The sequence below is a fragment of the Melanerpes formicivorus genome, unplaced genomic scaffold (genome assembly GCF_026170545.1).
Source record: "Melanerpes formicivorus ecotype bairdi unplaced genomic scaffold, bMelFor1.0.p_v2 SCAF_5, whole genome shotgun sequence".
Taxonomy (NCBI): Eukaryota; Metazoa; Chordata; class Aves; order Piciformes; family Picidae; genus Melanerpes; species Melanerpes formicivorus.
Genome location: NW_027142357.1, coordinates 15,098,375 through 15,123,600, shown reverse-complemented (window position 1 = coordinate 15,123,600; position 25,226 = coordinate 15,098,375). Strand labels below are relative to the sequence as shown.

General features: G+C 36.3%; 1 protein-coding gene across 6 annotated transcripts in view; it reads left to right on the top strand.

Annotated features, from left to right (window-relative positions):
• PARD3B (par-3 family cell polarity regulator beta) overlaps positions 1–25,226 on the top strand; it is a 438,076-nt gene that overhangs the window by 190,974 nt on the left and 221,876 nt on the right. For 5 of the 6 annotated variants that reach the window (XM_068138375.1, XM_068138377.1, XM_068138373.1 and 2 more), the window contains exons 6-10: positions 3,705–3,791; positions 7,359–7,484; positions 10,628–10,983; positions 12,604–12,743; positions 13,448–13,576. In XM_068138375.1, coding sequence (XP_067994476.1) covers positions 3,705–3,791; positions 7,359–7,484; positions 10,628–10,983; positions 12,604–12,743; positions 13,448–13,576 — 838 coding nt within the window. The remainder of the gene's footprint in view (positions 1–3,704; positions 3,792–7,358; positions 7,485–10,627; positions 10,984–12,603; positions 12,744–13,447; positions 13,577–25,226) is intronic. The other variant, XM_068138374.1, reaches the window with a different exon arrangement.

The following is a 25,226-nucleotide window of genomic DNA, read 5'->3' as shown; positions in this document are numbered from 1 at the left end:
GCTGTTTCCAAGGTACTGTCTTTGGTATGGTGCAAAACAATTAATCAGCTTTAGGCTGTATTGACTACATTCTCCAAGAGAAATCCTGCCAGCATTCTCTTAGCATTTGCAATTGGTGAAGGTCAAACTACCTTTGCAAACCAGGTCCTGCTCCAAAACATTCATTTCAGGAGACAGGGTCCCTTTTAAGCATCTCTCTGTTCAGTGGTTGAGACTAGTTCTTCAATACTATTGAGTAGTTTGCAGAAGAGCTTTCAGCTAACAGATCTTTCTCAGTGTAAGTGACAAACGGCTACTTCTTCATAGAGTTTTCAGAAGAGGGAGCTGTAGTATTTGACAGCAAGGGCATTGCCAATCCGAAGATCAGACTGATTCAGATTGAATATGCACCACTGTATGTGCAGCACTCCATTTAAGTTTTACGTTCCATGTTACAAATGGACTGCTGTGCATGCTCAGTAGACACATGTGTGCGTCTTCTCTGTCTCTCTCTTTGCTAAACTGTATTCATCAACATTTTTAATAATACGCATGACAAGCCTTCCTGACAAATGTGATAGACTGTAAAGAATCTGGCAGAAATCAATAAACATCAAGCAATGAAGAATTTAAATCGTAAATGACAGCTTCTTCAGGTTAAAAATCAATAGTATAATGTTGAATGAGGTCTTGGATGCCACAGTCGAGTCATGCTAGGCACTGAGATCTGTGAGGGAAGGTGGCCAGCATGAGTTCAAGAAGCATGATTGCCATGCTTCTAGTTGGGGTGAGCTGTGCAGTTCTCACAAATTTCACTAAGATAAATACTTTTAAATAGTTCACTTACTTTGATTGCTGTAAGAATAGACCCGTAGAACTTGAGATGCAAACTCAGCAAGGAGGGTGTTTTCTGAGGTAAAAACTCCATCTGCTCCCGGTATATAACATGCAAGAGACATTAGCAGTGTAGCATGCTGAGGCACCCTCTGTGCGTTGCTCACCAATGCTCCCAGTCACTTGTCCCAGCTAGTGATTAGACTGCAGGTCTTTTATACTGCCTTGATAGCCAGACTTTTTTTTTTTCTCTTTTACTGCAAAATGCATTCAAGTTGCATAGAGTAGGTGTAAAATAGGAGTAGGGAATTTAATTTTTTCCTGATTTGGAGAATTTTAATATCCTTGAGTATTGCAGAAAAAATATGCATAAATTACCCTCTCCGTTGTCAATAATCACTGCTATCATCCAGCAGTGAAAGCTGTTTGCATTCTCCCACCCCCTTCTTTCAGTTTTTTTAATTTGTTATGCTAAAAGGTCCTGGAACCTTGGTGTCCCTTGTGTCTGTGGAGTTTAGTAATTAGCATTCTTAAAGCTCATCCTGTTTAGTATCTCATTTAGCCATGCCCTATTCCTGAATACTCTCTCCAATGTAAGGTAAACTGTGAACCAAGGCAAAATAGTTCACTGCTGGAATTCAGCTGTTCTGGTGGACATATTAAACCCGCTGGAAGATGGGCAGCATGAGTGAATGTTGTCAAATTTTACCAAGTCTCTAACCTTTAAGGTTCTTAAGACAAGAAATGTTCAAATCCCAGATGTTTTGCTTTTTAATTTTTTACCTGTCAGGCTTTCGTAGATATAAAAATAAAAGTTCCTCAAAAATCTATAAACGTTCTTGTGAAGAGCAGCTTTCTTCTGAGGTGTAATAGAGAATCACATTTGTTTGAGAATGAAAAGCCATTCTGACTCATAGATTCTTTGCTTAAAAGTGTAATTCTGAAGTACCTTTAATATATATGTATACAGAGTGTACCCTTATTCTGGATATTTAGTATTTTAGTACATCTATGACTTCTAGGATATTCTGCAACATTTTTAGAAATAATGTACAATGTACCTGTGGGTTATTTGTTTTCACAAAGAAGGCTACTTTGTGTGTAGATTTCACGTTAGATTTAAAAAGAAACTTGCATGTTTTCTTTGGCTTTGAGCCTACTTATAACTCTATGTGCATTGATTTAGTATGACAGCTAACCTGTCCGTTGTGATAGCCCTCAAAAAAATTCCCACTCTATTTTACAGTTGCTGAAGATGACATTTCTTTCCCTGGAGTGCTGAAGCAACATGGGGTTATCTGGGGACAGCTATTCTGAATTTTCCATGTACAAATGAAAGACCATTCACTACTTCTGATTATTTTCTGAATCTGTACTATTTGGCTACTTAATTTGCTTGTATGCATTGATTCTATGGAAGTTCAAATGAAAATATAAGTAGCCCTTTAATTTTTTATTTTGTGTGTGTGTGTGTGTCTATTAAGAGAATTGGAGGAAGTAGAAGATGGAACTGAAAGAAGACTTAGTTTCCTGTCCGTGCATTTTTTGAGGTTTTTGGTAGCCACACTGATTAGCTTTTATGACCAGACCACTGGGGAGCAAAGGGGAAAAACAAAACAAAAAAAAAACCAGAAAGATTTTTCTGTTTGATTCCTGAAGAGAGGGGAATACAGGAAACAAACAACAAATAGAACTGTCTGTTGATTGTGCCAGTATTATAGCTAATAATAGCGGGAAAGTTTGTTATGTTGTAATTGGTGATGGTTTGTTGTTCAGAGTCTATCCACTTTGATTTTGTGGAATACATATTCATTCTAGTTTTAGCCTTTTTTGAAGAATAATTTATGAAAAACTCCTCCCCCAAACTCCCAACAAAACACCTCCCAACGCACCTCCTCAAATTCCTAACCCAACAGAAAGCAATATAGGCTTATTTCCACTCCTATTACATATTTAGCCCACCAAGCTAAACATTATTGTGTGTAGGACATTTTGCTTCTGTTTATTCCTTATGCAGCTGGATAGAAGGTCTTACAATATTCCAGCATTTTTTAGCAAACAATGCCAGAATTTGCATCATTTGCAATAATTGTCCTTGTGAGTGGGCTTAGCTGTGCCATGTGTTTTTATATATGTCTAATCTGGTGTAACTCTGTATTGCCACTTCAAAGGTGATCACAAATTCCTCCATTATACATGTGCATTTCTGCTGATTCTTGCATCACATCAAATGATCATAAGAGCATGTGTCAGTGAGCTCAGTTAGCTGGTCCCAGAGGAAGTTGTACTTGGAAGGGGTGGGATGTTACATAGGAGTCAGTGTGGCCATCTTTCTCTTCTTTTTCATGTTTCACTTTTGTTGTACTTTTTATTACAATTTGTTTAGCTCTTTGTTTGTCAATGAGGTTGTATGCAGCTGAGAACAGAAAGTAATGTATTTAAATATGATTTGACTAATCTGCTTATTGGCTTGATGTCCTTAATGTGTGATATTCATGTTTATAATGTGCCTACGTGGGGAAGTTGGATGAAGCTGCTAATGTGGAGTTTAAATTAAGAACATGCAGAATAAACTTTTTTCCTTTTTTTTTCCTTAAACTCCTCCTTACTGAAAAGCTTATTCTTTAATATTCTGCTTAATTTACTTAAGGGTAGACTTATGAAAATGCCTTGTACTTAGTGTCTTTCCCTTTCAAAGTACACAAGTATTAATCTAAAGAGAAAAACTAAATAATTTTACACCCCTTTTGCATTTCATTATATATTTCTGTGTTAGTGAACTCTGATTTGAATATTTTTCCTACCCTTTCTGATGAAGCAGGAATTTGTTCTTAACATGGAGAAGTCTGTGAAGAAACATAAAAGATGTGCTTTCCTGTGCTCTTTTTCAGTGAAATGACAAAAACAGTGGAAATTTCTGGAGAAGGTGGACCCTTGGGAATACATGTAGTGCCCTTTTTTTCATCTTTGAGTGGAAGGTAAGATATTTCAGGAAATATATTAATGAAAGGATTTTAGTTGTGATTCTCTTCAAATATCTACTATTTAACCATAAGGAAAAGAAATGTCTTAAAGAGAATTGGTCTATAACACTGTCTTCCATTACAAAAATAATTGCTAGTCTTAAGTTATATATGTATAAGACAATACCAACTCTTGATTCACATGGGTCCTTTTAAATGCCTCAGTTTTTATTCTCTGAATGGTAAGCTAGACTGTATGTAGAATAATGTTAAAAGTAATGTTGTGGGGGCTAGGGGAGTAGTTATTTTTTGTGGTATTGTGTCGGTTTTGTATATGTGGGGGTTTTGTTTGTTTGCTTGCATTTATTATTGCATGCTTTGTTTATTTTCCAGTTGGATTTCTCTCCGTAGGCCTTTCCTTAGTGACATATCAGACAAGAAAAGTCAAGAATTTTGCTTGCCTGGTCATGCCTCATATTTTTCAAGCCACTTTTCAGATTTGGTTGCATAGCTTTTATAAAATGTGCACTATACCATGAACTTCTCTTTGTCACAATACAATTACTTTAATTATAAATGATTTAACATAGTCTCTTGAGATCACAAAAGCCTATTATAGCAGTGTGCTTATATTGATGTACTGTAGTTAAGACTATGTCAGCATTTTCATTCTGTTTTCCAAGCTTTGTAACTCAGATGTAAAAAAAAAATTAAAAAAAAAAAAAAAAAGATAAAGAAAAAAAATCTGAGCTGAAATTTGACATACAGAGGCTTAGATAGAGGGTTAATTTGACACTGGCAGCCCTGAATAAGAGAAGGGAAATTGTTAATGCCATAAATGACACTATGCTAAAATGGCTGCCTGTAATACAAAGACAATTATTGCAAAAAGCAAAAGTTGTCTTATTCTTAACTGTGTCTTACTTGTCAAGTTTCATGTGGGACAGAGAATGTAAAGGATTATAATGCCTTGTGAAGGTCTCTGTGTGTAAATGCTTTCTCTGGAAGATTTGAGTTTGTAAGTGACCCAAATTAATTTACAATGTTTTATTTGCCAAAAGAGAAAATAGGTGTCCACCTGCTGCCTGGAACATGTCATCATGTCCTCAAGAAGAAAGTTGGTCTCCGATGGGAACTATAGGAGGTCTGCATTGTGTCCTTGGCTTTGCAGGCTGCCCATTTCTCTTGAGAAAGGCACTTGTGTTTGTTATAAAAATGAAATGAAACGCAGAAAACACTTCTTGCCATAAAGACTGTAGTGTTTACACTGTATTTCAAGATCATTAAGTAAAAAATGTGATGAATTGCAAGCTATTAAAATCAGTAATTATTGTGACTGTAATACAGTTCTGTAATCACTGTGATGGATGTAGTTTTTAAAGATCTTCATGGAGAAAAAGTGGAGTTCCATGGTATGCATTTCATGCATACTGATATGCCCTTATTTACTAATTCTTTTGGGGATCCCTCAGAGCAAACAAATTTTTGACAGATGGACTACTTGTTTAGACAGTTGTCTTGAAATTTTAATGACCCTTGGCTAGAACCATACCAATACCTTCATAAAAACTCTGGTGTGACTTAAATGGCTTGTCCCTCTTATTTAATTAAGTCTAAGAGTGCTGTATAAATTTCAACTCATCATAACATCAGAAAGTACAGAAGAATACCTTCTATTTCTGTTAATGACAAGATAAAAATTATGATGGCATACTGGCCATGACTAACTTGGTCTGGTATTTCAGCTGTAAAGTTATCTTCTAATAAAGTAGTTCTGGCTTTAGCCCAGTGCTGCTGCAGGGCAAAATTTTTCTGAAGGTAGTTAAAACATTGTATTAAGGTACAAAATCTAAGTTTATACAGGAACTAAGAAAACTAATGGAAATAATTCCCTCCTTCACCCTTCCTCCTCCTTCCCCCTCTCCCTTCCTTTAGCACTCAGATAAAATTTTAAAAGGAAATTAAAATTTAATAGTGCATTAAAATAATGCTAAAATTGAGGTTGTGGAAAAAAGTAATGGAGCAGTGAATTTAAGCTGCCAGAGGATATGTAGCTCAAGCCCTTCAGTCACGTACTACAGTACTCACAACAGGTTTGAGACAAGTGGGCCATACTATTACAATATATGGATACAGCATCTAAACACAACAGGATCAGTGAGCAACTAACTTCATTTGTAATTTCTTTTATTTCTCTACTTGAATTGGTTTGCATCTTAATGTAATTATCTTTAATTAGTTCTTAAGATTTAGGGGTTTGGTTGCCTGTACTTGGGTGCTTGTCATCATGAGGGCAGTGGCCTCTCACCACCACTGCACCTTTGAATCCTTTAGTGAAGAGTAACAGATATTGCAAGAAAAATTTTATGTGAAAGATTAGATAATTATTTTTTTCTGTTGGATATTTTGAACAAGCAATGTTCAGCAGGAGCCAAGTTTTCACTTTTATTTATGTCACATCAATGTACTTTAAATTTTTAAACCTTAGTACACAGTAAATCTAAAGATATGCACAGTGAACATATCCCCATTTGAAATAGTTAATGGTGTGCTGTGAATCTGTTGAATGGCCTTAAGTACGAGACACAGCCATGAATCTGAGGAAAAACACAAGACTTCTGTTTTGTGATTGGAGTGCTGGCACATTGGAAATTGGACATTAATATTTTATGGAGTATAACCAAGAGAAAATGGTATTTAAAGGTCATCTGTCTTTGATGGCAATGTGGTATGGAAATGCAGTATGGAAATGCAGTGGATAAAACTCGATTGTAAATTGTCTTCATAAATGCACAGTTGTCAGTATTTTTGAACATTATACTGGTATCATTGGATATCTCTATGCTGAGCTGTAGTTTGTGATACAGAGATGGTCCAGGTATGTCAGAAATAGCCTAGCACTCCTAGCACTGGCGTTTGCACCACCCATGCTTGTTCACTTAATTATCAGAAGTTTCTGTGCTGCACCTCACTTTCAATTTGGATATAACCAGCTACCAGACAACATAGGTTTTGATGTTTTGCTGCCCTCCTGCCCTGTGTCTGAGTAGCAATGCTTTCATATATCAAAACAAGGGGCTTTGGCAGCTGAAAAGTTTTGGAGACTTCTCAGATGTAGAAATAATGGTTATTTTTTAACCTTATTCTAATGTCTGTTTGGTTTATTATAGTTGAGTTAGAAAATTACTTTTAATCTGTTTGTATTACTCTTTTGGAGGAATGCAGTCTTACTTAATGACAGAAAAATACTGCATAAACTACTTTCAGATTTTTAACTGGATGGGAAGATACAGTGTTTTCCTCTGTTTCCCCAGTCTAACCTACAGGACTTAATGCTTCCTGAAGTTCTAGCAAGTAGTATGGCATTAGCGTCCAGCAATTTCTCTTGGTGTTTCTTGCAATCTCCTCCCTTTCATTTAAAGAGCAAGCTGGTAACCCTTTCTCTCTAAGTTAAGCACTTTGTAATGGTCTACTCTTTCTCATCTCATACACAGTAGAGAGTGATATCTTTTTAGTTTCCATAAATTCCTATCAGCAGAATAAGGACATTTTTAACTTATTATTTTTTTCCATTCCTTTTAGGATGCTAGGACTCTTCATCCGCGGTATTGAAGAAGATAGCAGATCTAGGCGTGATGGACTGTTCCATGAAAACGAATGCATTGTGAAGATTAACCATGTGGACCTTACAGATAAAACCTTTATGCAGTAAGTGCTGGTTTACCGATACTTTTAACTAGCCAGGGTTATATACAATTATGCATTTATTAAGTGATTCAAATAAAGGGATTAATATTTATTTCAGATAAAATGCCTGTACAGTTGATTCCTGGCAGAAACTTTGTAAGTTTTGTTCTGAAACCTCCAAATAAGGTGAAATTTGAGGAGAGATATCTTATTGTATTCTTAGCGAACCTATTGTGCATCATTTTAACAGCAGTAAGTTTTTTAACAGTTACCCTCACTTCCTAATTCTTCCGTTACTTCTTCAATATTTTCTCTGTAATTTTGTCCTCATAAGACCTTCAGAATGAGCCAACATTGCAGCATGTTTTTCAATGCTCTTTTGCAAATGAAATAAGATATTTTTTGTGTGTGCTGCAGCTTTTTGAACATTGTTTTTCCTTAAAATACCGGTACTGTCAAACTATAATTAGTTGACCTCAATGGTAAGTCTCACCTGTTATGACTTTTATTAAAAATCTGTTGACATTTATTATCTATCTCAAATTACTTTAAGTAACTGGGTGTTTGGATCAGTTCTCAATTAATGTGACTGCACAAAAGAATAGCCTCTCAAATTTCACAGATATTTGCTGTAGTATTTAAATAGTAATTTGTTTTTACTTTTAATCCGTATGTTTAGACAGCTGAGTGATTGTTTATAATATAAAAAAAACCCTGTTGAGATCTCAAGGGAGTTGAGGGTTAACTTTCTAAACAGTAAGCCAAATGTTCAAGGTTTCTCATCTAAAACTGGATACATAATTTCACTGTTAGAGATAAATATTTGCAAAATAGGTTCTTTTCAAACCAGCGTACTTCTGTAGTGTAGGTATTACCTCATTTCTGATGCTGCGTCTTTTGCCTCATGGTAGCTTTTCAAGTTGCTCCTTTCTGTACATTTGATGTTAAATGTGTTCTGCTGTGATATCACGCATGCCATTTTCTTCCCCCACATAGAATGTTCCTACATAAGACACCAACTTAATCAGAAGTGTTGGCATTGTGTTAAAATGCCCATTGCCTCACCTGTGCAGTTATATAATGAATGTGTCCTTTTCAAATGAGATTTTGTCTGAATCAAAATCTTTTCTCTTTACAAATGTGTTATCTCCTTTGTGATCTCTTCAGAATGTAACTAGACCTACAGAGGTTTTACGCTCATGAGATGTATGTGGCATTCACCTATTTTTCTGTAAGATTACTAGACTTTTGGACAGTTAGAAATATTTCAGTAAACTTTCAAATTCTCCTTTAATATGAAAAATGCAAGACACTTCTTGTCCTGCAAGTTAGTGTTAAATTTTGGGAACTGGAATGGATAGTTGCAAAGAAAATTGTTAGTTTAGATTATCTTGCTAGATAATCTGTCATTGGGAAAGTGAGAGAAGTGACTGAAAGGTGATTCAGAGCACAGGCTAATATAATTGGTCTAAGTCACCTCTGTTGCCGTAACAAGTAGTTGGTTACAGTGACATTGGATTGAAGGAGGAAAACTGGGCAGTGAGTACTCAACATCTATTTGGGGATGGGCAAGCTCTGGCCTAGTCCCCACGACCTATTATATTGTTCTCTGAAGTGCTTTCTAGAGCACCCTTCTGCATCATCTCTCTTCTCTAGGTTTTAGAGAATGGCTAAAGAAAGCTTTCCAGGTTGAAATTAATCCCAGTGAATATGACTTCTGGTTTCCATCTGGCATGACATAACTGTAAGTCACCTGACAGAGGTCCAAGTTACAAAAATGAAACAATTGTAATGGATGTGATAACAATGTCACATCCATGTTAATAGTCACAACAATGACTATTGACCCAGAAAATAGTCATCAGCTTTTCATTTAAGAGGTAAATTTATTTACTAGTTTCAAACTGACATTTCTTTATAACCCTTGTGAAAACTGATCTAACACTTAGCAAAGACCACTATATACAATCTCCCTTTTCAGCAGACTTCCTAGTGTGGTCCTTGAATGCTGCTTCTGCAGCTGTAACGGCAGCAGCCTCCTTTCTGTATTCCCATGTTTAAAATAGTTCCATATATTGGGACTGTTGATCTGCTTTTTCGTTTGCTGTTAATCTATTCAATTACATTCTGTTGTGTTGCAGAGTTTCTAGCACCTCTTTTAATTGAGTCCCTTATTTCTTTAAAGTATGCATTTGAGGTCTCAAGAAATGCAAATTTCTCCATCCACTATTTTTTCTCTTTGAAGTGCAGCAAGTTATTTTGCCCCAGAAGACTGCATTTAGGCTTTCCCATAGGATATCTTGAGTTATTCCCACCATTTTTTTTGTTTGAAGGAGATCTTATATTTTCTCTTTCATATATTTAGAATATTCATCTCCTGAAGCCCGAGTTATTAAATTTCCTTGTAACATATGACCAAGTGGCCTGAAAGATGTAATATGTACCCAAGATGTGAGTAATATCTATCTGCTTATCCATTTATGTAGGAACATGCATTTTTGCACCTTTTCAGTCAGCAGGTTCTTTTCTGATGTCTGCATATCCCATACCATCATCTTTTTCTGTTGCACCATTTGCCATCACAGTATTTCTTCTGAAGATGTTCATATATCCCATACCCTCATTCCTTTTTTATTGCCCTGGAAACAGCAAGGAGTAGCATTAGGGATGATGAAAGGAATCTGAAGGGCAGTTAAGAAAAAATGGAATCTTGAGCTTGCTTAGAGTAGATGTATTCATCAGAGCAATTGGTCGTAAGTGCTCAGTGTGTCTCTATGACAACAGGAAAATAGGTAACAAACACTTGAAAAAAACCCAGCAAGCTATAACTTCAGAAGTCTTTTGATGAGCCTTTGCCATCAGAACTTCCCTTCCTGAATGTCCACATGAAGAATGGTGTTCATTAGTTTATCCTGGCTTATGTGCTTTCATAGGTGCCTAGGAGTCCTGATGGATTTGCTGTTCCCACTTGAAATGTTAGGAAATGCTGTAGTTCAGAAATCATATTTCATGCATTCTTTTTAAGAAAGGGTATCTGTGGATATGAAGGTAAGGTTAGATCTTTGTAATTAAGATTAAAACTTTGTCTTATTCTCTGTAAACAACCTCAAATTTTGCCCAAATTTTCCAGTTTGTCATGTGAGGTTTTGTACTTTGTTTTAAAGGGCTCAGGACATTTTCCGGCAGGCAATGAAATTTCCAAGTGTCACCTTGGAAGTCCTTCCTCCATATAATCGAGAACAATATGAGAAGTCTGCTATTGCTCCTCTTTTTTTTCTGGATAATGAAGGCATTCCAAAACCAAAGATTCCACCTCCTGTCCATCCAAAACCTGCTTTGAAAACAATTGGTCTTTCTGGAACAAGCAGCTATGAGTCAGGTGTACAGGCAACACTACAACAAGCTAAGAGCCCCAACCTCCCACGTCTGGCTAGAAAGTTATCTTCTCCCTCACTGTCTCCTCTTATGGGCTTTGGCAATAAAAAAAATGCAAAGAAAATAAAGATAGACCTGAAAAAAGGTAAGTCTTTGGAGATGATATGATTAATTCTGTGTCATGTTCTTTATAGTGATGCCTAAACTTTTAACTAAACTTTAAATGAACTAAGCATTAAAAGTACAAGCAAGTTATTTAAAAGCTCCCAAACGTCCAGAAGACAAAGGAATTTTAACAGAAATGTTCTCACCAATCAGCTTTCTTGTAAAGTTTAGATAGATGTTATCTAGATTTGCTGATTGTTTAAAAAGACCTTGGTTACTGATTGTGTGGAAGATATTTCATTACCAACATCATCTTAAGTGAGGCTTCAGCCTTTTCAACAAGTAATTTGGACTGCCTGCTGGTGGCTTTTGTTATTTTTATTCAAATCTGCTAGCTGATCACAGCACTGTTACAAGATTATTTTAAAGATATGTTTAAAAGTATATTCTGCTCTGTTCCATGTTATCCAAGAAGTTGACCAGAGGTTTACCTGCCTTTCCCTTTTTTACTACTGTTTTTTGTAAATGGTTCCTTTCTATCTGTATTCATTCAGTTCTTGGCAGGCTGAATTTTGTCTGTGTGTGTGCCTTTAATTACCACTGCATGCAGCTGTCTGCCTTTGCATGGAGTGTAACAGGTTTATGCACATGTTCATAAAGTGTGCTTAAGCAGATCCCAATTAGCATTTATATTTTCTGTTTAATTTCTGTCTCTGATTTGACTGAGAGTTAAATTTGAGGCTAGAAGTGGCCCTTTTAAAAAGTGTCTGTAACTTTATTCTTTTAACACATAATGAATGTAATCAAGTCATCATTTCTTAATTTTTTCTTATTTCTTAACTTAAATCAACCATTTTTACTTCTGAAGCCTTCAGCTTTGCATCAACAAAACCTGCTTCAGAATCTTCCACATTTCACATTAATGCTTTTGATATGGAAACAGCAAATTATTTATTTTTTAGAAGAGAGCAGAATATGATCATATATCTGAAAACTGTCATGTGGGTAACAATCCTGCTCAGTATAAAAAGATTTTTGTGGACCCTCCTATTCCTGGGTGATTTTGGTGGCTTTTAAGGAATACTTGCTAACAACTGATGTTACTCCCCTATTACTTGTTAAAACATTTATCTCTTAACAGTTTACATTAATTTTTTTCCAAGCAGCAAACAACTTCCCTAATGGAAGCTTTGAAATATTACTTTATCCTTTCTTAACAACATGTTGTCAGCTGCTTTTGCATTCAAATCGTGACATTTTCCACAATCCACCAAGTTTCAGCTAAAAAAAGAACTGGTAAATTATGTTTGTGCTCTCATTTGTTTCAAAGACTATTGACATTAATGTAAAGGCTGATACTTAAACTACTTAGAGACAAAGTAAAATACAATAAAAAATAGATTTTGCTTGGTTTGTATTTTTGTGGGATATCCAAAAGTATTTACATCTGTAGCAGTTGCAGAAAGATGTGAGCATGTGTTTTGACATTGATAGGCCATGCAGAAAATAGGCTCCTGTTTACAGCTTTGTGTTGGCTTTCTGTTTTTTGAAGAGCTAACCTGAGTGATTGTGATACATTGCTGATGCTGTTTACTTAATTCTAATGATTACCTTTGGCTTGTTGAAATTGATGTTGGGAGTTCTTTACCTGACCTTCTAGGTCCAGATGGACTTGGTTTCACTGTGGTCACAAGAGACTCTTCAGTACATGGTCCTGGTCCAATTTTTGTGAAGAATATTTTGCCAAAAGGTGCAGCAGTAAAAGACGGCCGTTTGCAGTCAGGAGACAGAATCCTGGAGGTTAGAATAAACATCCTTTGTATTTGCATTGCTGAGTATTGATCACTGGTTTTGGAATAAGTAATTAATTTCCTTATATATGCTATTAGTGTATGGAATTGAAAAATAAGAAGTCTAAAATTCTCATGGCTTTTGTGCTGTTTGTCAACAGATATTTTATACTGCAACTTGGAAAGAGGTGCTTTTCACAGAGCAGTTGAATGTATCATTTTAGAAACAAAATCTATCTTACCTCTTCAGCCGTGTCCAAAAATCTCTGATTTAATATCAAGATAGATAAGTGCTCATTTTAAAGCAATTTTGCTCAAATTAGTCTGTTTAAAACTTTCACAGATCCTGTGACTTACAATCTCATTATCTAATGGGTTATTTCTACTTACTAACCTCAAAAAGCTCTTGAGGTAAACAGTTTTAATACTTAGGTCTTGTTTCTGTACTTTTCATCTTCAAAGTGCTTTACAAACTAATTAAGCCTTCAGAAACCCCTTGCACTGTGGGTAAGTACTACAGAGAGGCTTGAACAGACGGTGAAAACGAGGGGAAAAAGGCTAAGTGGTTTCTGCAGGGCCAAAGGGGAAGACATTGTGGGAGCTGTTGATAATTCTTTGCACTCATTCACTGAATGACACCTGTGTTAAGGGGAAAAGGACAAAAGAGAGCCATATTCGTAGACATGACATCTTTAGTTCTTTTGTGTCTGGTAGGTGAATGGATGGGACATTACTGGCAGGACACAGGAGGAGCTGGTAGCTATGCTGAGGAGTACAAAGCAAGGGGAAACTGTCTGTCTGATAGTGGCTCGTCAGGAGGAGGCCTTTCTACCTCGAGAACTGGTAAACTTTTTTTTTCCAAAAGAGTGATATTGAAACAATTCCACGTATTAAAGCTAGCTCAAAGAAAAGGAATGAACTGCTGTTGGCTGGGTAAGCCAGTGAAGGGTAACTGTGTAAGGCTTGTTTGAGGAGTATTTATACTTGCAGGTGATTTTAAGAGATGTTTGATTTTTATCTCCCTTAAATGCAATTCCACACAATCTGATTTTTCATCCCCAAAATGACATCACTCATAGGGGAATATTGTAAATTAATTTTGTAATTGTGAGGTCAAACATGAATGAAAATGGGTTTTTCTCTTTCAGAAAAAGAACAAACTTTAAATAAAAAAATTAAACTTCAAACCAGAAGTTTAAGGTTCATGTACTGAGGCTTGCAGCTTATCAGTAACAAAATAGTGAGGATGGCTGCCTCCAGGAGATGCTTCTCCTAAGCCAGGCCCCAAATTGCAGGAGTGATAAGGAATAGAATTCCACTACAGTCCTCACAAATTTTGGAAGTAAACTGGCCTTTGACTTAATAGGCTCTTGCATGTCTAATTCTCTTCTATCTGAAGTGCTTGGTTTTCACTTTCTGGATTTTTTTAAATGCTTGACTGAAACTGTTCTCTTTTCTGTGACACAGACAGAGGATGACTACATTAGTTTATAAGTGCTATCTCATACATGTGTGTTTCCCCTCAAAGAAGGTCATCTCTTTGGTTGCCTCTTCCTTATCTTGATTGATGGCTATACTTGACCTTTCATTAAGAAATTCTCAGGATAAAGGAAGGACAGCATTTCCTGCTTTTGTCTCATTTTATCTCCTTTTAAAGGACACAAACCGCCATAATTCTTTACTTAAGATGCCACCTTGCTTTTCCTTTTTCTTTAGGCTGTTAGCTACAGTGAGATCTTCCACAGAAGCACTTCATTATGTTTCCTCACAAAACACTGCTGACAGTTTTCCTTGTTTCCTTGTCAACAGATGGACCTTGTTGAAGTAAGGGTGTGTTGCTCATGGTAGAATAAGAAGCTGTAGGGGAGTTCAGATTCTCTCATGTGAGCCTTTCCTCTTGTGCCACTGGTGCCCACTTTTTCCTGCAATAGAGCAATTTTGAAGTGTCCTGACAAAACGATTTTTGTTTTCATTTTCCTTTTCTATTGTGCAATTTTTAAGGAATATTGTGGCATATTGTTTTCAGCCTTTTAATTGGTGATTCCCAAAGTACTGAAGTCAGTCAATGTAATGCTCTTTCTTAGTAAGCCCTGAGCTGTGGGGTCAGTGTCTGTGTGGATCAGAGGGAAATTTCTGAGACTGAAAGTACTAAATTATCTATTATATTTAGGATTTCTTTTCTTCTAGAAGTTCTTCTAAATAAGAGATTATTTTTTGAAGAGGCTTTCCATTAACACTTTTTCATGGGTTTTTTTTTTAAAGTTACAATACACATTGCTATGCAGTTGTGCTTTTAAGTATTTATTCTTTTGAATCTCCTGTTCCCCAACATTATACATTATTGTACATTGCAGTACAAATTCTCTTGGAAATCACTAACAGTGTGTGGGTATAAAAGACTGGAAGAATCTAAAACCTGTTATAATTTTTACCTGCCACAATTGCCTGCTATTAAATTGTAGCCCCTACAGCAAGAATTAACTACTTTTCTAAAGGTGACTTACTTACGACTGGTGTGATAGAAATCCAGAAAGGAGCCACATTTATCCTGCTGGCTTGACCTTCGCCTAGATTGCTTTCTCTGTGAAAGGATGATGCACAAGTGATGGCCCTCACTGTAACCGTGATAATATGTGAATTCTAATATTGTTCTGTGTTTCATATTATCCCAACAAAGTACAATATAATATGAATGTGAGTTACTGAACTACATTACATAATTTCTTGGCAGCAGCTCTTCTAAATTAAAAAGCTTTTCAGCACATCTGTTTGGTAGCTCATGGCAAATGGGTACGTTACCATACCACTAAGCTACCAGATGTTGATACTAACATGATGCTTGTTAGAATTCATCCCATGTCTGAGAACAGTCCCAGCAAAAATAAAACAAAATAAATGAAAAGTGGGGGTGGGGAGTTGTTTGTTTGTGTTTAGCTTTATCCATGATATTACATTGCACTAATCCTCTGCTACTTCCAAAGTTACAGTGCTGTTTTGATCAAAGAAGAGGAAAAAAAAGCCAGCACTTTAAATGTTTGGTTTTGGAAGGAAAGGCAGCAGATAATCCAGTATTTTTCAAGGACAGCTGTAACTGAATGCTCTGGCTATGTAACATGCATGCAGAGTTTACCTAAGTACTTGAGAGTTTTCTTAATACCTGGCTGCAAGAAAGTAATTGCTTTATATCAGATTCATGCTTGATTTGAGCAGTTCTCCAGGGACTGTAATCTGAGGAGCTGTTTTCTTTAGATTCCTTGTTACCTGTTACAAGCAGAAAGAGAGGGACCACTTAGTAAACATGCACACTCCCCACAGCTCTGAAAGTTGGACCCACTAGAGACCATGAACAAAACCACTTTTGAGCATGTTGCTGCGCTAGAACCGGGTTCCTACATTGATTGCTGGAGAATTTGATTGCTGACCAGGCACAAAGCAAATAATGTAACAAAGTAACAGTAAGTGGCGTTTGGTTACCTGAGTCCATAATAATGTAATTTGCCTTTCCTTGTAACAAATCTGTGGGTTGGAGAAAGCTTGATCTCATGAGTATTTTCTCTTCAGTAAGCTAGATGTGAGCACAGTTTGGGGATTTCGTCACTATCATCTATGCTGATGAGTTGCTAGCAGGTAGAAGAATATATTCAGAGTAGCAAACCACGCCAGCCAAGACGGAAATGTGATCTGGGTGAGGATGAATCAGGGTTGCAAACAGGCATTATTGAATTGTAGGGAATTAGGGCTTCAGTTACACTAGCCCATGCAACATCTGAGAGCTGAACAGTTACATTGTTTGCACACAATGAGGGAATAAAATAGAAAACCCAATCTTTGTAGTGTTGTTACTGCTTTCAAGAAATATAAAAGGAGGATCTAATGAGATTTTGTTGGGCCTTTTTTAATTGAAGCAGATCATGAAGTAGAATTTGGATCAGCCACAGGCTGTTCTCCTTATTATCCAGTTAGCCAAATGTTCCCAGTAATTCATGCCAGCTGTTGACAATGTAGCAGCTGAGTAAGGAGCTGACTCCAAACTCAGGGGAAGATCTTGATTCACTTAATTACCACAGCCTACAGAGTGGCCAGTGATTAGTGCATTTTTCAAGGTGCATTTGGGTTTTAAACTGTGTAACACTGATTATTTTCTAAAGAACAGTGAATATTATAGAGAGAAACTGGCTTAATGGAACAGGTTTGGATTTGCCAGTTCTTACCAAAGTAAATAGAATACACATCAAACCATGACTGTATTCATTTGTGTTTTGAAAATGCAATGTTTTGATCATGTGTATTTGTTGCATCTTGTCTTTTTTTTCTCCACGGAAAATGTGAGATCTGAAGGTGCCATTTCTTGTGATAATGATATAAAGATCACTTCCTCCTGCTTCTCTTTCTTTATCCTCACATTGATAAAACAGGCAAAGCTACTTGAGTAAGAACAGCTCTGATGTTACCCATCCTGCACCATGACCCTATGCAATTCTTTTTTTCTTGCTATTTTTCATGAGCCTTGAGAATAGCAGATGTGGCACACGTAAGCAGAGGAATGTGCATTTTTCTTTAAGTTAAAGCACATACTTACAGTGTAAGCTTTGCATGTGCTTTTTTTTTTTTTTTTGTTTTAAGATAGCTTTGACTTACCAGTTTCAATTGTAATGACTATTTTTATGGTTTCTTTGCATATTCACTGATCCCTTGAAGAGTGGAGGAAGAAAGGAAACAAGCCAACATTTTTAGAATAAAAGCTAAAAGAACATATATATATATATATATATATATAAAAAATATATATATAATGTAGTGGTTGGTCTTTAACTCTTAGTTTTTTGACACATATGATAGGGGACAGAAGGAAGCAGGATGGGTTGCAAGCTAAATTTAGCATGTTTTTTTCTGATTATCATGTGATTGACTTCTATGTTTCAGCCTTCCCTTAATTAAATCCCTACTATATCTTGAACTCCTCTGCCTGAAGGGGAACTTATTTGTCTAAAGTGTTGTCTTTTTGTTTTTAATACTCAAAGCCTAATTTCTGTTACCTCCTTCTAATTTTCTCTCGCCTTTTTACATGCTGGAAGTAACAGGTGAAATTTCAACCCAGATTGAACCATTTTTGCACCTGTCTTTGTAGGTCAAAACAATTATTCTGGTGCTCAATTAAACATAAATCATCAACTACTTTCAGTCAGAAAGTGGTTCCAATAAATGCCAATTCTCTGTTGTGTTATGTCTATTGAAAGAGAGAAGAGTCTGATAGGGAAACAATGAAAAAGATAGGTCAATATACATATATTGGATTTCTGTAACGTACACAAGATTCAGTTCTCATTCTGCATAAAAAGAAAGATATTGTGAATCCACATGGGACCTTTCATCTTGAATAACTATAAGCTATGAAATCCCTGGGTTTTTTTCAAGAACTTTCTTGAAGAAAAGTGTTTCCTTTTGTGCTTGTAGAGTCTTTTTAGAGTAGTTGAGAAATAATTGTAGGTTGTGTCCACACAAATGTATGTTTTTAGAGTGAAAATGTTATGGAGTGCAGCCCCTCAAAAGTTTTCAGTTTTCATTATGTATTTCGGAAGATATTTACTAGCTCATCACATATTATAGGACTGGAAACTGTGCACTGAGGTTTGTTGATTAGTTACTGGGCTTGCTATTAAAAAAACCAACAAATTAAAAACCACCAAACAAAAAAACCCCCACCACACCAACCAAAACCAAAACCCACCAAACACTAGATCACTGGATTCAACAATTCTGCAATGGCAGAATGAGCTCTCATATGCTGTGAAGTGCCAATATAGCTACCAACACAGCAGACACATTTACTGTGCTTTTCAGTGTGATAGTAGCAGTCAGCTTTTTCGAGGCTGCACAGACTTTATTGCATCTGGTCTATTCAGTCTATTCAGTATTCCTAAGGTTGGAAGGGACCTCAAAGATCTGCTACTGCTTTCTCTGTCAAGTCCATCAAAGTGCTGTGTGATTCAGCATTTGTCTTTCAGATCTTGATCTTCCTATTTTCCAGCAATATGAGGAACCTTAAAAGGATGGCTTAAAAGCTCTAGTCATAGCAATCATTGCCTGAAAGAACCTCTGATGGTGCTCTGCCTGCTGGTAAAGAAAAAGATAGAGTGGAGACAAGTAAGGAGAGAAAATAATAATGTTATTTGTACCATGAGACATTGTATTTGCTTTCAGGATTACTGCCCAAAACTCCCAAAATTTGAGGAACCCTACCTCAGAGCGCTGGAAAATGGGAACTGTTTATTTGATAGCATCAGTCTCAGCTGTGGCGTTGTCTAAAATTGTTTGGCAACCTACTTTAATCTATGAAATCAGGTAGGTATACATCAGAATACAGGCATACAAAATCTAACTGAACAGAAATGAATCTTCATACATTTTAGATGCATTTATACAGATTAGCAGTGGCAGTGTATTTTGGCAATTCTTAAATCTTGCTGACAACTGTAGTACCCTGCCATTTATGGGGGTCACCAGATTTATTCTGTCTACCATATGAAAATTTTTAAAAGTCTCTCTGCTGTAGACTTCGTGAAAAAAATTTTCCTAAGCTGACTTCACATACAAGATACGCACATGGTGTTTGAAATATACAAAGAATTATACACTGCTTATTGCTTTGTTATTGTCCCTTCACTCAATTCACTGGTTATTGTTTTAAAGAGTTGGATTTGTACATCACAGTGTTGTGACATGTTTACCCTGAATATATTCTAAAACTATACAGGTACAACAAATCTAAATTCAACCTGAAAATATCATGCAGTCTAAATCTTCAGGAAGTGATAACATTTTAGGATCTAAGTGGCAGGGTATATTAACTGTATAAGGCTACAGCTCAGTAGGGTGATTAAACACATGGCTAACCCCATACAAGGGGTGAAAATTGGTGTTTTCACAGTGGGGCATACCTTGATTGAGGACAGAACTAGTTAATTTTTCTCCCTGTTTTCTACAGTTATGTAACTTTGAAAAGGTTAAGTAAGACTGCATTATTGAAAGTCAAAGAGCAATGCCACACTGAATTGCAAAGCTCTTTTGCAAGACAATCCATTTCCTGGGATAAAACTTGCTATGGGATCTCAAATAGGCGTGTCAAGCATACTGGAGAATCTCCATTTTTTAGGTGCCCCATGATATCGTATAATAAACTGTGAAAGGCAATGTATCTGTCTTGGATGAAAAGCTGAATCTAGTTTTGTCAATTTTCAAAGCTATAATTCCAGAGAGTTGACATAATTCAAACCAGAACCATTCTATCTAATATGACACAAATTTGTAGTGTACAGTGTTAATATAAAAAGCATCCAAGTACCGTGTAATACATCTCCATGGATTTGCTATTGGCTTCTTTGTCTTCTCAGGGTGTGCCATTAGTGACCATTTGGTTTTTATTGCAGTACAGAATACAGATGATTTTAAAGGAGCCAATATGAAAGCATCTGTCAAAAATACTAAAGATGAATATGTGTAGCAGTGAGTTCAGTTATTTACTAGATTGTGACAAGATTACAGCAGTGCATTGCCTTTGAGTATTATTTTCAAGATTGTTATTATTTATCTATTGCAAAATACAGTGTAGATTTTATAGTGAGTGAATGACTGAGCTGTCAGCAAAGTATTTCCTAATTGTGCCTAAGCTCTTGGAAAGAACATAGAGGATAGTGGAAATAAAGAGGAAATAAGGAGGTTTCTTCTTTACAAGCTTTTGTGCCAGTAATAGTTATGTGGTGCCACAGTTTAAATGCTGCTCTAATTTTTACAGGGTTTTAGGTTTAGTTTTGGGGTTTTTGGGTGGTTTTTTTTTCTTTTTCAGAAAATAACTGCAAAAGCATGTAAATGTTATTTTCTTCATAAGCCTTTGAAAATAACTCTCCTGGGTCTCTTGCCTTTTGCTCTCGGCTTTGAATGGCACTCAAGGGAGTTGGCATCTCTTATCAGAAATGAGCAGACAGGCAAGGGGCAGCTAGCATATTGGGAGACTATAATAGTGTGGTGGTCAAGGGCACCAGACAGGTACTGAAAGGTCTCTTGTGTTAAACAAATGCTATTTCCTTCCTCTCTGAAGTGGGAGCTAATTTTTTCTGTAAGCTTCTCTTTTGGCAAAAGAACAATGGGGATAAATAAAGCAACCTTTCTAGTGAGAGATACGCATTAGATTATCATACATCCACAGATCAATAGTGCAGTGGTCAATGAGAACAGGTGTTATGCTATTAAATAAAAGAACTAATTGAAAATGGTGTCCCATTGTAGACAGAGGATTGACACAATATTGAGTAGATCTAACCATGGGCTAGGGTAGAAAGGGGAAGAATACAACACACAGTACTTTTTTGAAAGGTTACAATTCTGTTCATACTGGTGCCTGAGCAGATTTTGTGTGTTGAGGGAATAATATAATGATATTTCTTTAAAATACTGATAATTTGTTGGGTAGACCTGATTATACACCAATATAATTTAAGGTTGTTTTAATAATCATTTATCATAGCTTTTTAATTAAGAAATCAGAGACCCGAGTTACAGATGTGCTTCTGAAAGTTAAATAAAAATATCAGCATAACATCAATTAATCAAATGTATTCTGACGCTCTTAGATAGAGGTTTTCAGTCTGCATTGCTGAATGTTATTTAGTACATATTATTAGGGCTTTCTGCCTTCAAATCTACCAAACTCTGTATTCTCTCACCTTCATATAAACTCTGCTGAACTTTTCTGTCTGCTTTGTGGTGATTCAGTAAATGTCAGAATTGATTTTACTGAAGTTCTATGCAAGTATCTCAAGTAGATAAAAACATTGCTGTCCTGGCTTGCTTTAGTGAGGGATGGTACCTGTTTGGGTTTTTTGGATCCATTATGCTTAACAGCAAGCAGAAAAAATACCTCTTAAAATTCTGACTGCTGCATTCTGGTGCAGGAGAAACTGTGTGGAGAAAGAGAATAGTTCATTGTCTTCCCAAAGCAGTTGCAAGAGCTCAGTAACAATCTAGATTGCTGGATGGTGCAACCAAGAGGGAGCTTTGCAGCAGGAGCTGAGGCTGGTAGACTCCTATAAATAGTAGGGAACAAACATTACCATGCTGTAAAGGGGATTGGGAGGAGAGGTGTGTATATCTGGAGGAGACACTTCAGAGCTTGTTCAGCTGTGAAAGCTTTTGAAAGCTGAGAAGCTAAGATTTAGCAAAGCTGAAGGAATGACCTGCCTGACAAGGACAGTTGCAGGTGAGCAGTGGCATGGACAAAATGAGCAATAAAGACTGGTTTTTCAAGTCTTTTTTGTTGTTTTATTTTAACTTTAACCTTTTTCTCCAAGTATATTTTATTAACACTTGAGAGTTCAAAATTCCTTTTGCTGTCCTCAGTGTACCCATTTTAAAGGAAAAGTGCAGGCCAAGCCATCTCAAATCTCTATCCCTCTTGGGGTCTCATCATCTGGACTTGGATTTATGTGAAGATTTCTCATTTATCATAGTATCACTGTGTTACAGTTTGAGCTGGGTGCCCCCCTGCAATGTTAGTTCCTGTGACTGCAGTAAGGAATAACTTCAGTAATACACTATCATTTAATTCCCAAAGTGCTGAGGCATGATATGTTTGTTGTGGAAAAATACAGCATGTGATTGCTAACTGGGTAATTTATAACATTAGACTGTAAATTTTTCCTGTCCTAGGAAACATTTGTGTTGTAGCTTGTTTCATTCATTTTGTGTTTGAGTGAATTTAGATTCTTGGATGATCTTGAGGTAAGAAATATGTCTAATAGACTTCAGGTTTAGTACATTGGAGAGGACTTCCTTTATCAGACCATAATTCAGCTAATGGTGGTGGCTGTGTTGTAAATTATTCATTTCTTGGTGCAATGTTTTAGCAAAGTCACGGAAATAAAGGCAGTAGAAATCCAGCTCTGTGAGTCACCAGCAGCATTTAATGTTCATGCCTGCATATTCTAGGAACAGAGACCACCTCTCATGGAACTAGGTGACCAAATAAAGCAGTTAATTGATGTGCTCTTAAGAATGGCTGGAGCTCTTTATAATCATCAGTGAAAGAGCATTCCCTGGGAAGAACACTATCATCAGGATAATTGTAACCATTTAATGAGCGTAGGATGAAATCAAGCTTCTAGGTTATGTTCATCCCTTTTATATCTCCTCTGATTTTCCTTCTTTCTACTGCTTCTCACATTCCCCCACAAAAAAAAAAAATTAGTTTTCAGTCTTGTATTTACATCAAAAAGCCTTGATGTTACAGACTTGATTACCAAATGCCTGTCATCGGATGCCATACGACGAGTGGCGAATGAAAATTTTGAGCAAGTTTACTTGGTCCTGCAATGAATTTGTCATTGATTTGTCAATGTGTATCTCCTTTCCTATTAACCATCCCTGTGAAGTCATTGATATGTCATTTACCATCCCTCATGGGTAACAAATAGTTGATAGTACAATTGAAAAATTTCAGCATTATTTTAAAGTCAGCTGTTACTGGAACTTAGGGTAAGAATGAATCTAAATAATGAGGAGGAGAAGGTTTTTTTAGGGTAATTGAACTGTTGAACAGGAGACACTTATGAAGGACTTAAGGAAGTCTGGAGAACTCCCAGTAACAGGAAAAACACAGCAGGCTTTTACACTTAAATTTATTAAGGTTTTTATATGATGAAATTGTTTCCTAAAGAATTGTATTAAGGAAATTTGTAGTCAAATGTTACATTTCCAAATCAGATGCTAAGTAAAGCAGAGGAAACAAAATACTGACAAAAACTTACTACATCTGTCTGGTGTCCTGCTGAATGCATCTTAATGTTTGGTAGATAACACATCCAGACATACAAGCAGTGATCTGGTAGATTACTTAAGACCTAGTACACGGCACAGTTATGTTAAAGGAAGTTGGGAAATATTGTTGAACATTAAACAACTTTTAAACTTCTTTTTTAATACTCTGCTTTTAGCAATTTATTTGTATCAGAATCTAAAGTTGGACTAAGTTTTACTGAAAAACTCTGTATAATACCAATATCGTAGTAAGTTTATAGAGGGAGAGTTCTAGTGACCACCCAGTCTTTTCCCTGGATATTGAGGGCAAATGCTTTCCTGGAGTCTCACCCACATTTCCTTGCCTACTATTTAAGTGAGATGTTTCCTATGTCAAAAAATGCAAAGAAAAAGAGGAAAAATGATACTATAAAGCAGCTTGTAGATTAATATGATGTCCCCTTTAGGCTTGCTTGTTGTTTTGGGGGGTGATGTTAAACAAATTGTTAGATTGGCTTGAGGGGCATGTGTATAAATCCTGGGTTTGTTTTTTTACAAGTTTGTGTCAACAAATGCATGAAGTCCTTAAGCCTGAAATTAATGTACATCTTTGTGCCAGGGCTTACCTTCAGCCATCCCCATTAAAAATTGATCTGAATGTGATCAAGCAAATTCAATTTTATATGAAGTCCAAGTTCATGTTGAAGTAACATAAAGCGTTTGGGGCTGCCCTGGTGAAGGTACTCATGGGCTGGGAGCTTCTATGTTCTGCAAGAACAACCCCCCTCACTGCTTTCCTCATGGTATTGGGAAACACAAAATCACAGTATTGACATACAGAAGGGACAAGAGTCTAGTGAAGGTGTCATGAATTTATTGTTATTGTTGTTGTTATTAATGAATTTATTATTTGGTTCATTATTGCTTATTATATTATTTGCTATTATGAATTTTTTTATTATTTGTGGAAGAATAGGAGCAGTACAGAGGAACTGCTTGCTTGGGGCACCAGGAAAGTAATACAAAACAGACTGACCTGAACATGCTACAGTAGATATCATATATCTAGGACTCTGAGAAAAACAACTTCTCTCCAAATCTGTACAGGATGTGCCACTTGAGACTTGAGTTCTGATCTAGGATTTCTGAATCAGATGTCAAGAATATATGCATTTTGAAAAATGAAAATTGGACAGAAAATCTTTTCTCTAAGACCCTGAGAAAGTTAAATGCAAAATGCTTATGTCAGAAGGCTAGCAATAGTGTTTTGCTTTTTTCTTACACTGATTTTTCTGAAGGACGGCAAAGTAGGAGTGTTTGCAAATTATCATTCTATATTGTTCACAGTATTCAGTATGAATTTGTAGGTTTGGGGGAATTATGTTCAGGTTGTCTATATATCCACTGCTAGGAAAAAAACAGTGATAGATTTGTAACTGAGAATTGCCTGCTTCTGTTGGTAAAAACCAAAAGCACAAATGAGTTACACAGGTGCTAGAGATGAATGCTGGCATCAAGACAATTGTCAGTGTTGGTGCTATGTCATTTTTGTATTTGACAGTTGGGCAAATTGTTTTGACTTAATATCATGTAGTTATGTTCCAAAAATAATTTGAGCATGGTGCATATTGGGATTGAGGTTTATAGTCCTAGCTCTCTGGCTCACACTATTACTCTCTAGCCAGTAGCTGCTTCTCATCAGTGA